At 31.8% G+C, this 15,027-nt stretch overlaps 2 protein-coding genes across 10 annotated transcripts in view; both read right to left on the bottom strand.

Annotated features, from left to right (window-relative positions):
- LOC111058971 (neurexin-4) overlaps positions 1-4,503 on the bottom strand; it is a 47,587-nt gene extending 43,084 nt beyond the window's left edge. For both annotated transcript variants that reach the window (XM_039434580.1, XM_039434581.1), the window contains exon 1: positions 4,328-4,503. In XM_039434580.1, the coding sequence (XP_039290514.1) occupies positions 4,328-4,388 (61 nt within the window). In that variant the 5' untranslated portion in view covers positions 4,389-4,503. The remainder of the gene's footprint in view (positions 1-4,327) is intronic.
- A 5,850-nt stretch (positions 4,504-10,353) lies between these two features.
- The window catches only part of LOC111059064 (WD repeat domain phosphoinositide-interacting protein 2), a 35,948-nt gene continuing 31,274 nt past the window's right edge, over positions 10,354-15,027 (bottom strand). For 4 of the 8 annotated variants that reach the window (XM_022346971.2, XM_039434576.1, XM_039434573.1 and 1 more), the window contains one exon: positions 10,354-11,283. In XM_022346971.2, the coding sequence (XP_022202663.1) occupies positions 11,174-11,283 (110 nt within the window). In that variant the 3' untranslated portion in view covers positions 10,354-11,173. Of the gene's footprint in view, positions 11,284-13,476; positions 13,678-15,027 lie in introns of all 8 variants that reach the window. The other 4 variants (XR_005572040.1, XM_022346904.2, XM_022346705.2 and 1 more) reach the window with 3 other exon arrangements.

Genomic DNA, 15,027 nt, shown 5'->3' with positions numbered 1-15,027 from the left:
CATTTACAATGTTCATTGTAATAGCCTACACAAGTCTGAGCAACGTTAAGATTACTTGGAACATGACGATTATTACAATATTACGTAATAATGCAAAATCCCATATTTACAAATATAAAAATTTGTTTCAAATTCAAGTAATTTCAATTTCTTCATAAAAATATCAAGGTACAGTATTTTGAAGTATTGAGGTTTATTTAGTAATGTCTCACTTTCAATATAATATAGTACTGTACGGTAAGTTGAAAATTTAGTCAACTATGGCCCGGTTGCACAAAAGCCGGTTGAATTTTAATCGTGATTAATTTCACGAGAATCAATCAGAGAAGGCTTTTTTGATAAAAAGGATTTTCTAATCGGCTCTTGTGAAATTAATCACATTTAAAATTTAACCGGCTTTTGAGCAACCGGCACTATCTTCCATCAACATCACTTCATCTGTTAAATAATTTCTTGTTTTAAATAAAAGGACAACCCTTATGTTCAAAATTATTTTTGATCTTTTGTTCAAATTGAATATTTTTTGTATCGATGTAGATATTCATTCAATGCAAATAATTATTACTTAATACAGTAGGCCTACTACGGTAAAAAACAAACTATCATTAAGAAAAAATAATGAGTTTCAAATTTAAATTATTTCCATATTGTAGTGAACATTGAGGTAGTTGTAGATTTGAAGTTGAGAATGAAGCAAGCAATAGCATAGATCATAATAAGTAGCCGTTGAGTGCACTAAAGTAAAACATCATTCTATTGATCGTGGTCCCTCGCTTTGCAGGCCTATTCACCCTCCAGTTTCAACACAAGGGTTAGTGAAGAGCCTAGCCTGGCACAGATTGCATACTCTGATATCACGCTCCACTGATCCCTCTATGCAATAAAAATAGCAGCAAACAATACACACTGCACTGCAACTCGAGGGCGAAACCCTATGACTTTCAACTGTCTCAAATGATACACATTCATGCCCCTTTTACTAGAAACCTATGTAAACTTGTCATCGACACTATTCATCATCAAGCCGAGATATTCTCAGAAACCGGCAGCCGGAATTTGTCATGAATGTACCTTATTTCAATCATTAGAATGATTTAAAAGTCTATTTATCAACGGCTATTCAGAAGAAATATTTTATTGCATTGTTTTCAACTTAAATCAAGTAATGAAATAAAAACACACATATGTTGTCAAATTCTACACAGTTTTATTTGGTACAGGACCATGGTTTCGTGACCACACAGGTCATTTTTTCAAGCTGACTAAGTTAAAAGGTAGACATTGATAAACAAAGATAAACTTAGACAAAATGTTTACCTTTCAACTTTAGTCAGCATGAAAATGTGACCTGTATAGTCACAGAACCATGGTCCTGTACCAAATAAAACTGTGTAGAATTTGACAACATATTTGTGTTTTTATTTCATTATGAAACAGTTCTACAAAATTGAAAGTGACTCAGGCAAATTTTTAAATCATGGACTATTCATGTACTTGATTGAATCAAGTGCGTAATTTAATGAGAAAATCAATCATTACTCTGTCATTGACTATCATCAATGTACTGTTCAACAAAATTCCATATAAACAATGAATAAGTCATAAATTTATGAATTACTGTAAATTATTTACTTTTTGGTTATATCAGACCAACTGTCGTTAATTATTATCAGATTACTGTATGTTTCAATCTAATCGAAATAGGTGTTTACTTCCTAGATATAACATTGAACATTTTGAATAGTTTCCAAGTCATTCAAACTATTTCTAATGTAAGGAAAGCCTGACTCTTTTCAACTATAAGTAGATCAACGGTGAATCATAGATTTTGAGTAATACACGGAAAACGCTTGTACATAACCGATGCTTGAGTAATGAAAAATATTTTTTGTGAAAAATGCATCATCATTACCGAGAAAAATGCAGTGTGAGTTTCAAAAATATTTATTTCACTCAAGATATAGCTCAGACATGCTTGTAATAGTTCGATTGATATCTTATCATGACATGAGGTACTCTTAACATGAGAAATAATACTTTGAAATGCATGAAGTACCTATTTATTTGGTACTAGAAATAACACTTCTACATGAAAGCATAAGCATAACTTGATATAACATACTACTGTAGGCTATAACTTTTTAACATATTTACAAATGCACAAAATATCAAACTATTTCCATGGGGTTTCTAATTATTTCAAGGCAAACGCTGGCTAAGTTATATTCTGGCAGCTATAAAATCAGCTAAAATGTTTTCTTATAAGTTCCAAATTGCTTATTAATCAGATAACAAGAAGAGGAAATGAACCATGGAAAGATCAGATAAAAGAGTTCTTGTAAAAGTATTCTGCTTTACTTCTACCAAATTTTTACTGTACCAATTCAGCATAGATAAGAGCATACGTAAGAGCATAGGTACGTAGTCCAGTGAATATAGACATGAAAAAGTGGGTGTGCTTACAAAATATATTGTAGTTCTAATTTTGTAAGATATTGTTTGGATATATAATCCCACGGGGTGTAATTTTGTGCTCTACTATATGATACCAGATAGAGCGTTCCATCTCATATTTATAGATTTCCAGGTACACCTGATAACAATGCTCCTTGTATTTTGAAAACCCCCTAATTTTTAGTTTTAAAACTATCATCACTAACTTCATTGTTCTCAAATTTAAATTTTACAAATGATATAGGTTTCTAAGGTCATGTTCTATTAGAATCGCCCGTTAGGTGCACTAAAATTCAATATTCCTAGTGGAGAGGTGAGCATAAGGATCAGCTTTTAATACAATAATCAGATCCCTTCGTACTACAGCTCATTCTTCTCAGCTCGTCAAGGCGTTTTGCAATCCAATTATTTAAAACAAATTAGAAAATGGAAAATTCATTCTTGACTGTACTTAAAACATTATTTCCATACACAACAAAAATTGCCATTTTCTATATTCAAAGCTGTATATCTCCGTAACTCGTTATGATAAAAAATTTTATTTGAGCTTGAATTGTAGAATAGAATTTTATCTTTCATTTGCAGTAAACAATTCATAAGAAAAATATGTTTGTAGAGGATGAGAAACAGTCGTTCAAGATAAATTTAAGAGAACTGAGCTAGTAAAGGAAGAAATTCTCTACATTTTGAAACCAATCATAAATTTCAATGATTTAGTAAACTTTTTTTAAAGACTCTTGACCAACATTAAAATCGCAAAAAATGGAAAAATGACAATTGCAATTTTTCAATTGGCTGTAATTTCTAATGGTATCGAAATCCAAAGTTTGATTATTAGAGTGAAAGAAGAGAAATCCTCTACCACCTTGACTACATTTTGAATTTTTAATATGGAGAACTTAACAAGATTCACAGCTTTGAATAAAGAAAAAATATGTAGTTTTAATATGGGTTAAAATAAAATTAAGAATAAATTATCCACAGGTGAAACAAATTTTACATGATTTCGAACCACATTAAAAAGCTAAAAAGAATGAGCTGTAGTACAGTATGAAGACATCCAATCATTGTGTCAAAAATCAGTAGTTTTTACAAGTAGCATCGTTATCAGGAGTAGACCTACCTAAAAAATATTAGATTGAGCCAGTCTACCTGGTCCCAGATTTTAGAGAACAGAATCACACTCAAAAATATTTTAAATTATACATTTAAATGATGGAAACCAAAGATATTGATTAAAATTGGAATTCATAAAAATAGATTTTTATAAAAATTTTAGGTAGCTTACCGTAATTATTTTTGAAAAAATAAATATGTATGGTAGCCTACTCATTGAAGCATTGCAATTTTAGAAGTTGGTTTTGATTAACAGTAGGTACCTATGTACGGATAATATGCAGGGTGTAATACAGAGACAATGATAGTGTTTAACTTTATCAGCTTGGTTGTGTTATGTAAATAATATGTCAAGTTAACTCTGAGCTGAGTAGGCTAATCAAAACTAAAATAACACAAGTTACAGGAATATAAAATTAAATCATATTGAAATCATTGACTAAGAAACTAAAACTAATAAATCAATCATCAAAAACGTTAATTTTTAGGCTATGTAGGCTTACAATCCAAGAGTTTTAAGTTCAACAAATAATAATTCTGACAGTTAGTCAATGTTGATTGTGATAAGCAAATTTTTAATTCTCAATTGTCTTGTAAAATACATTACATAATAAACTTAATTCATATTTAATTAGTGCAGTTAATCACGCCCTAAGCTTTTAATTAATTTATGAATAAACACTGTACAACGCCTAAAATTTCCGTTGCGCCATTTTCATTTGCACTTACATTGAATAAAATTAAAATACTTTCTTACCTGATTTTGCTGGATAAATAGCCGATGCAAATACATAAAACAAAATCACTTTAGAATACATAATATTTTCTGTAGAAACCACAAGGAAATACGTAGACAAGTTATTCGGCCATCACTGTAGAGTATTTTGCGTGAGTCAGTTGGAATTCTAGCCTAGCCTGCAATAAACTGAATGGGCGTGATCGGTTCGTTCTCATGGCCGCATCGAGATATCGAAACTTACTCAAAACCACTTATCGACATTACATGTCGATGAAATGCAAGCGCGCTGAGTTCAAATTATTAAAATGTTGTAAAAGAAAACAATAAATTTATTATTTACTTCTGTATAGTATATTCAAAGATTCAATACTAAAATTTTACATACTAATGATTTTATTTAAATGTGATATACCTAAACACTGATAAAAGCATTGAGAAAAGACCCGCTCTTCTCTGAATCTCTGAAAAGTATTAATATTAGAAAGAAATGAAGTCACTTTTGTTACGGTGGTACGATACGTTTTATAACTGTCTAAACTTTATGTGTATTAGGTTTGTGTATGATTTAGCCTACCTGACACGATCTATTCAGGGAGATCACGATATTAAACATAATTTTAATCTAAAAAAATCAAGTTATATGTAATTTCAACAAAAGGTAAGTAGGTACCGTACCTATTAGAAAAACCATCTCAGCAGCAGGAGCAAATTTTTGCAAATTGGAACAATAACAACCAGGACCACTACCTACTGTATATTTTTTTCTAATTAAATAGCAAAAATTGATATTGATAAAAGGAGTGCCACAGGGAACTATACTTGGCCCAATATTGTTCTCACTGTATTCTGTATATTACGGTAATGACTTGCCTGGAAATTTGCCCTCAACCGTAAATAGTGTATTATAATGCTGACGATGCTAATTTCCTACTGACAGGTGATACCCCCCCCCCCACACTCGCACCATCCAAACTTATGGCACGAGCCATCGTAATGGTAATTTTTTTGGGAAACCTGTTATCTGATAACTCTATTGTTTTCAAAACATAATCTGTTCATTCTTAAAGTTTGGAGATGCATTATACATTTGAAGAATTACAAATTGAAGGAGAAGAAGTAATCAAGTGCATGAAGGAGTGGTGTGAGGCTAATGAGTTGACAGTCAACGTAAAGAAAACATCCTATATGAGCTTCAATATTGGCTATTTAGACACACCCAATAACTTTAATTTTGCTGTGGATTCAACAAGTATAATGCCAGTGGAAGAATGTGGATTCTTGGGAATCAATGTTGATGTAAGACTGAAGTGGAACAGTCACATTGATCAGGTGGTAAAAAGGCTCAATGCAGCAGGGTTTGCAATATCAAGATTGATAAGTGAGGTGGACCAGAGATAATAGTTCGAATGGATATTTCCAGTCAGCTCTAACGTATGGCCTGATATTCTGGGGTGCGGCACCCGCTTCATTGATGGCCTTCAGAGTGCAAAAACGGCTACTGAGAATGATGTTAAGGAAGCCACCAAGAACCCCATGCAGAGAGTTATTCAGGGAAGCTAAGATCCTGCCATTACTATGTCTGTATATCCTAGAGGCTGCATTGTATGGATTTTCCCGCAAGGATGAGTGGACTACAGGCGCTACCGTACATGGCTACAACACACGGGCAAAGAATATGCTGAGACTCCAGCCTCATCGAACAAGATTTTTTGAAGCTAAGCCAGAACATGTCAGTCGAAGGATCTTAAACGCACTACCAGTGGAAATTCTCGATACTTTCAAATAGAAGAACATTCAAGAGACTACTGAGGAATTGGCTACAATAAGAGAGATGTTTCTACAGTTTACTGGAGTTTTTCTCATATACAGTGTGAGAAATAAACCTAGTGAAATATTATAATAGTTAAGATGATGTCATCTTTATTTTTTGGACTTCAAATATTCACGGAGATTTTGATGACCTGACAGATTGTATGATTTTATTGTAACTGACAAATGCAAAACATTTAATGTAAAATGTACATGCATGAATAAATATGATTATTATATTAAATTTGAGCGTACATATGAGTCAAAATTATTGAAAAGATGTCTCCATTCCACTACACCGGTGTATAACCTAACAAATATTACCTAGGTTACAGCCCCTGACAGGCCGCATTCTACTCAGCAGCATGTAGAGTACCGTACCGTACTCAGACCTCCATGCAATAAAGACAGGAGGTGTTTTAGGCTATAGTCTCGGTTTCACCACATAGCATACATATTGGGATTCAGAAATTATGTACGGTACGGTACCACTTTGCTGTTGACAGCTCATCACATCTACTCAAATTTAGGCTATATTTTCGTTTCAAACCTGTTATGTCTACAACACACTGTGGTTCAGCTGTGTGTGACTGGAAATAGTTATTTGTGCAACTAGTGCGCAAAGTGACAGTTTGCTGCACCAAAAGAAACGTTTATGCTGTAGCTGTAGGCGAGGGCGGAATGGCTTCTTGAGTGCAGCAGAGGAACTTTGCGCACGTATTTCACATTAAATTTTTCCTACAGTTACCATTGAATATGAAAAGTGGGTAATTATGGATAAAATGATGGCTGAAAACCATCAAATGTTTGTGTGTGTGATGCTGTTATTAATAACAACCTTAATTCATTTAAAAATTAATAATCCAATTGAAGTTGAAAATTCTCAGCCAAAGTTCTCATTTTTATTCATTCAAGAATCAGAAAAAATACAGATAAAACAAAAAATTCGCATTCAAAATATACGCCAACAGCTGGTTGGAATGGCTGAAGCGACAAGCGCGCGACCTAGCGGGAAGAATCGTACCTAACTTTGTTTCATCCAGCTAAGAACAGTATTCAGATATATTTAGACTTATGGTTATCTAAAATTATTACCAAAAATACTATAAGTAAACTAAAAAATATTTATAAAATAACATAGACAACAGAAAATATTTTATTGTAGTATATTCTAATATTATTTTATTAATTTTATTGACATGGATTTCGAACGGTAATTATTTAACCTGAAAATTCGAATTTCATAATGTGTGTTTGCTACATTTCTCATTGCTTGGAGTTGAAATAATTATTACTGTCAATAGAAAATAAACATCATTTATTATTAAATGATGAGAAGTTATTATTTAATTATGATTTAGATAAACATTATTCTTGTTTTGGATTTCTAGATTGGGATTTTATCATAAATGTAGGGTAGCCATTGAAATGATTCTTATCTAAATCTAACCGCAGTCATTGTTACCAACTTAATTTTTGTTTTCGTGCACTAATCCTCCATATAACCCACCAACTATTTTGTGTTGCCATGTTGCAAATCTGGAGTGCAGAAAAAAGTTTTCCCGCACTAGAGCGGAAAAGTGATTCTTTGCGTTCTGTAATCAGTGCAGGAATGGCCACTTTTCAAAGGTAACTGTAGGAAAAAACAATATTGGGTCATCCACTTGTCCAATTTGTGTTGGCTTCACTCCAGTCTCACACATACTTCCTTCATTATTTGATACATCTCGGTGGAGGGTTTGCAAAATCTCTGGGTGCTGAGGATTTCTCTGATGCAGATGGTTTATAATTGGATTTATTTTATCAAGTCTGCTGAGAGCCACGCGGTCTCTGTTGTTTTCAGAGTTAGACTAATATTTTCCTCAGGCATTCATTTTTAGAATTACTAAACATCTATGTTTTGAGCACTACGGGCCAAAACAGAGAAACAATACTTACCAGAGCTGTACAGAAGTGCCAGGTTTTGAGAGCTACCACCTACTACCATGTCGCACTCCCAGGTAGTTCCCACTAATTGATATTTATTTACTGATTAAATTCAGTCTTGTTTCCAATTCATCTCTCAATCCCTCCAACGTAGGGATTACGATAGGAGGAAGCTCATCAAGTCTAATTTTAAGGTATCGAGAATCATCCTCAAATTAGAATACCTATATAAAAAATATATATTTAAATCAAAATATAATTTCACCACGATTCAAACGTTTGCTCAATTTATACGGCATGAGCTCAGAAAGATTCATTTATATAATGAATCAATGTAACTTTTATTATTAATTTAGTTCAAGGGCTAAATGCATCATTTCGATTTAAACGAGCTGCTGGTTTGAACCCTGAATGAATAAATAAGTCCATAATACATGCGGCCATCTTCATGTAATTGTAGTTTAGCGTTAAACGTAAGCCAATGATATACTGAATGTATTAAAAAAAACGCCAATGGAAAATTCGAAACCGTTTATGATCTGGAAAGAAAACTGAGTTAGCACTTTCAACAACCCATAACTTGCTGGTGTCGTCCGATGAGCGATTCAGCAAAAACTAGTCCACTGAGCGATCCATTGTTCAGAATAACAATAAGGATAGGCAGACGCTAAGAAAGGGAGGACTTGGGTGTCATTAATCATCAGGAACTGTGACAGAGGAAGGCTAAATGGGTAGTGTCAGGTGTATACTCGCAAAACGATATATTGATGATAATGATTGAATCAGAACTTCAGAACCCACCACCTTCCATAAAAACGAATCATTTGTTGTTAAATAATAATTTTATCCAATGAACTGTTATAATTTTACAAACTGTTCTCAAAAGTCTGTGCAAATGACTAACATTTTACTGATGACATTAGAAAAAATCGATTTGGGTACTATTACTGGTGATAGTAAAAAAACTCCTTAAGGCTGTACAAAGGCTAAAAATAAACTTTCTACTGGTGATATTTTTCAAAGTTTTTCGATTTGTATATCATCAAGCTATCACAATGAAAGAGTTTTCTTAGGAAAACATTTTTTTCCATGATTACTTTTTGAGATATGAGCGCCCAAAGTTTAAATTTTTGGGATAGAGCATTTCAAATTCGGTAAGTGATAAATCCATGAGATTTAAAGGATAAATAATTTATAAGAATTATTCTTCATGGTATTGTTGATCTAGTAAAACAGAAATTTTCTGGAAATATAGATTTTTGAGAAAGTTATTCAATTTACAAAAAATGATTAACTTGAAAATATTCAAATCGAAAAGCTTTGAAAAATATCACCAGTAGAAAGTTTAATTTTAGCCTTTGCACAGTCTTAAGGTGTCAATTTTTGTAAAAGCCATTCCATTTCCAAAAAATGACTGAATAACTAAATTCCAGTTATTTATTGACGATTGTAGATTGGCATAAAATTGAAAATTTGTGATTGCTTGTGAATGTAGATTGCTTTTAGATGTTAAGTTGATCTTAAATCTTCTTGACATCCGTGAGATACTTTATACCTTATATATTTGCAGTAGTTTTACTCATTCACTTGAAGAAATGCAGATGATTGATAGAACTTGTTGGAATTGTAAATTTTTATATATACATTATATTATTATAGGCTATAATGAAGATGAATTTGAACTGTTCGAAGCAGAAAGCTATTCGATCTTTGTTTAACAATTATTACTGAATCCTTTCTATGGAAGGTATGTATTGCGAGTATCCACATACACTCTTGCCTCTGTCACTGTCCCTGACACCCAAGTCCTCCCATTCAGAGCGTCTGTCTATCCTTATTGTTATTCTGAACAATGGATCGCTCAGCGGACTGCTAACCCCCAAAATCGCTCATCGGACGTAACCAACTTGCTTATTAGATCACTTAGAAATTTCAGTTGCCACTTTTTCTCACTCTTATAATGATCTTAACAATTATATTGAAAAAGATTATCCAATTTAAATAAAAAAGTTTACCGAACAACCTTAAAGAAAATGTTACATAACAAGCAACCCTCGGTGAGCATTTTTATTCTTATAGGAAAAACACACATCATATTTAATTAACCATACTGTAATTGATTTTTCAAAGCTTCTGTGATCTACTAAAAACAATCAGTACTTATAAAGAGAAAATTGGGCATTTAAAAATAAATTAGTGCTTGTATAATGCACCTTACTAACTTTCACTTATTATTTCTGAACAAATATTGTAGAAAGAAAATAAGAATGATAGTTGATTCTAGAGAGGCTGAGAAGTGAAATAAAAAGTTGTTTTAGAGCCATAAAATAATTTATTTTTCGAACTTTTGAACACATCAGCAATTTCGGTTGACATGTGCATTTATTTTTTCATATAGCTTGTTCACAATCTTACTGTGTAAAATTAATCTGTATTTACATAATATACGACACTTCAATAATATAACGGGTAATGTACTATAATATAAGTTAATATAATACAAACTTCATAAAATTTGAGGATGTTCATAAAAATGAAAGATATGCATACATACTACAGCTCCTTTGATTTGAAAATTTCTATAATTGTAATAGATTTTTATAATAATTTCAAGTATCACTCACAGTCATCTATAAGCTAAATATTCTTTTTACATTTCAACTTAAATTAATACTCTTGTTATATCCTAAATATGTACAATTTTTTGGCACAAATGATAAAATTTTGAACCGTCTTAATTATTTACAATAAAATGATAACCTCGGTGCCGATAAAACTGAAAATGAATCTTATAAAACTAGATAATTATTATAATAATATCCGCTATACTTAGTATCAATAATAAATTACAATTCAGTATCCTACAATGAAAATAAATAAATATTATTTATTGGTGTGATTGGTTACTATTTAATTTAACTTGTTTTGCAACAGTATAAAACGTTTTTCTCTTCAATTTGAACGATAAATGATTATCTCTGTCACAATTTGTTTAGTCAGTTCAATCTTAGAATTTTGTACTTTTCTGCGTGATCAATTTTGAGAGGCATTAACACTAGGACAATATTTATTATTGGTGAAAAGTATCTGTGAAATAAGCCAACGAATTTGTTAAATTATGACAAAATGTCATTCAGTTTTCTGTGTGACAGGAGGAAATTCTGAATCATCGTTGAGGTGGAACCCTCCTTTGGGTGGAGATTCAGTAGCGGCAACCATCTCTCGGAATTTCTCTGAGTCTGGAAAACAACAAACGTCTTAGATTAGATTTAGTATACAAATCAGTTCATAATAAATAATTTGTTATAACAAATTTTTCATCTATAAAACATATCACCTAAAAGAGTGAAAAATTTCAACATAATCTCTGATAAATATTTTTATATGATTTTGACATCAACCGATTGCAAACATTCACGTCGAATCTATCTGCATTCTTCCTCCACTCATCCTTGGTCCTAACAATTAGGCCTACAGTTTTGTTTTCATGCAGCAGAATAGCAGGAATCAATCCAAACATAATATAAATCTAATATTCTCGAATCAAAAGAAAAATAAAATCAATAATATAAATGGTATCCACTAATGCGAAAACAGAATTTTAAATGGAATAAAACTGATTTACTTTGAATACCTGATTAAAGATTCAAACATGTTCATAACATTTCTTGGTAGTTTATCATTAATAGCCATTGCCAGAAACAATGCAATTACTGTATATTAATAGCCAATGTTTCACTACTAATAATATAATGAATAATAGTATTATATTCTTAGGAATGTGGAGAGTGAATTTGAGACCAATCGTTCACGTGGTGAATAAATATTATAGAGAATCTTCAGCCTGATACTTACTCTGTTTCCGTTGTAGTATACAAATGTGACTTTTTCAAGGGTGCATGCATTTAGTAAGAGTGAGACTAAGACTAAACTAGCCATGTTATAAAAGAGTTTGAATTGATACATAAAACTAACCTTAAGTGCAATATAAAATTGTTTTTGTCGATTAAAGCTTGAAGTGAAATCAAGGGGTATCGTGACAAATGCACACAGATGTTATCAAATTCACTTTATTCTCAAAAATGAGCTGAATCTAAATATGAAAAACGAAACGGTAAAAGTTGACTAAATTAATGAGTATTCTGAATTTACTCCCAGTAATTATTACTGCTAGAATGGTAGTTCAGATAGTCGAATTCCTTTCTATAACCGTTTAGTATAAGCACGGATTAATGAATAATGTTTCTATTTTCTGTGGTATAATTTTATTACGAGGTTGAGTGGTAGAGAGTGCTTAGAAGTCCTAACCCCGCCTAATAAAGATTTTTTTTTCATTTCATAAGTTTAGCGTGTTTGTCACAAAATTCCAGTTGTGGGCATTTGTCACTGTGCGAATTTGTAATGTTGGATGCAATATCTTAACATACAGGGATTCACAAAATAATCATTGGTAGTGAATGATTTCATTCTTGAATAAAACGGATAAAAATTCTTAGAAATATTTAGAAAATCTGATTTAATTCCACTTAAAAATGTAGATTTCTATCAAATACTGTGTAGCAATAGATAGCTTGAAAAATTACTAGTTTCAAAAATAGATTTTTTGAATCGATGGGCCTCATGCTATCTTACTTTTTGCTTGTTAAATTACTTTTTTGTATCAATTGATTATAACTGGAGTTTTTATTTGAAAATATTGGTTGCTTGCTTGATAAATTATTATGCGTGGTTAAATAATATATAAATTTGCAAGTAGATTTATGTCCTTCAAAAGGATAGTTGACATCAAATAAAATCAACGGAAAGCTCTTACATTCAGTGCCACATCCATCTAAATTCACGGACATTTTACAATATTACAAACAAAATTAACAAAAATATGCAAAATATCCATTCATCGAATTTCGCTGATATCCGTTAATTTTATAATAATTGTATGAATATTATTCTATTTTATTTGTTAATCAACTAGTGACTTTTAATTGTTAAAACGAGTTACAGTCACAATTTCAACTGTAAGATTTCTCTACTGACAGTAAGAGAAACCCGCAAACCACTTATTAAGTAGAGACTGCATGACGTCAGTAGGCCTTGTAAAAGTTTCAAGTATTTTAATGTTATAAAACTACCACATCCTAGTTTATAATGAATCAGTAGGTAATTGATATTATTCTCAATCAATTGTAAATTGATATTATAAAATGATAATATTGTAAATTATTATTATAAAATGAGTGAAATTCACTTCAAATTGTCAGCTAGACATTGATGTTATCTATAACTATGAGGAATGCCAACAGTTTGAAGGGTATTTCACTATGTGGTAGTTTACCTTACTAATAACAGAAGGGAAATTATATAACGGTTAGAGTAGACACATAGATGTATATTTTTAAAGAGATAGAGAGAGAAAAATATGTGACGACGAGTACCTGACATGGTTCCTGGGCAATTCCCCTTCAATATTCCAGCGTAGCTACTTATGGAGCCTGGTTCGGGTACAGACACAAAACACAGACAAGAATGATGGATCTCTCCATAGCCATTGCCATTTCCATTTCCATAGCATTGCCAATGCCCTCCACCCACAGACACGTAAGTTTCGTTAGACTCTAGTTCGTTAGTCTCGACTACTAAAACACCAGATCCACATCTTCAATAAATCAATCATGCTAGAAGCGTAACATTTTTTTGGCAAACAATATTACAGTATTTCAGAAGTGAGGGACGTCAGGACATATTTTCATTTACAAATATCTTCCATTAATTGTATTTTGTTTTTGTAAAGTGTTTTAGTTTGGAAATAAAGGATTGAATTGAACTCTCATCTTGATAATGTGGAAATTTGAAAACAATTTAATCCCTTTATAATTGTTTCTCATCAACAGGGCGCCATTTAGGGGGGGCAGGCCCCCCCAAGGATCAGATAAAATATTGAAAATACGGGTCTATCTACACGAATCCTTAGAATCTCATTCTGAATTAATACTTTTTTAAACAGTAGTAGTATAATTCCTTCTACAGTATCAACAATGTAGCAAAATTGCCTTGAAAGTATGGATACGGGTACGCAGTAATAAAGAATATATTTTTCTCTATGGTATAGTTGAAGCTTAAATATAGAATGGGTACAATATTATTGATGAGGGCAAAATAAGTGAGTTATTGCATAAATTTCAACGTGAGAATTAACAAGTTGCAAGATGTAACAGTGAAAGCAAAAGAAATGGCACAATCAGACAATCAAAAATGTATGTACAGAGTTGGTAAGAATTATGGGAACAGCTTAATGTTTCTTTAGCTTTTTAACTGAAAGTTATTCTCCAATTAGAATATGATCCCAATGAAATTGTTGAAATTGTCATTGTAATAGAAAAATTTATCCTTTTCCATTATTTCAAGAAATCTGTTTCAGTGTAGTCCTACTTTAGGGCCTCTCTGTAGACCTATATTTCTAATAAATATTTCATGATTTAATAACTAATAATGTATATGTTTGTATTGATACTTCAACCACATTTCTATAATACTGGGAAAAACCCAGGACCCTCTATCCTTTGAGAGTATTCCTTCCTCGCCCTTCTCCTCCTCATACCTCTTGGTTTTTGCCACCCCCCCCCTAGCAGTTTGGTGAAATGGCGCCACTGATTCATCAAGCACTGAATTGTTGTCTCAGGGTATTGTTAATAACAAGAGTTGATTTTAGCATGAGTCTGGTGTACAAAAAATATGATAGTCAAGTAAGTTTACTAATTTACTCCAAAAGTTTAATAGTTGAGTGTTTTTTTCTGACTGATCATAAATAGAATGTATTTTGATGCTGAATAAATTGATATTGTTCTAAACTAATTAACTACCAGCTAAGGTAGTAAGCATTATTCCGTTTTGTCATCAGCAGAATTACCTATCTTGTGGTTTAATTTTGACTTACTTCGTTGTAAGGTGCTTTTAAGATGTAAAAATAAAGCATGATTCAATTATAT

Source organism: Nilaparvata lugens, chromosome 8 (genome assembly GCF_014356525.2).
Source record: "Nilaparvata lugens isolate BPH chromosome 8, ASM1435652v1, whole genome shotgun sequence".
Taxonomy (NCBI): Eukaryota; Metazoa; Arthropoda; class Insecta; order Hemiptera; family Delphacidae; genus Nilaparvata; species Nilaparvata lugens.
Note: the sequence above shows the minus strand (reverse complement) of the source record. Positions and strands in the feature narration are given on the sequence as shown.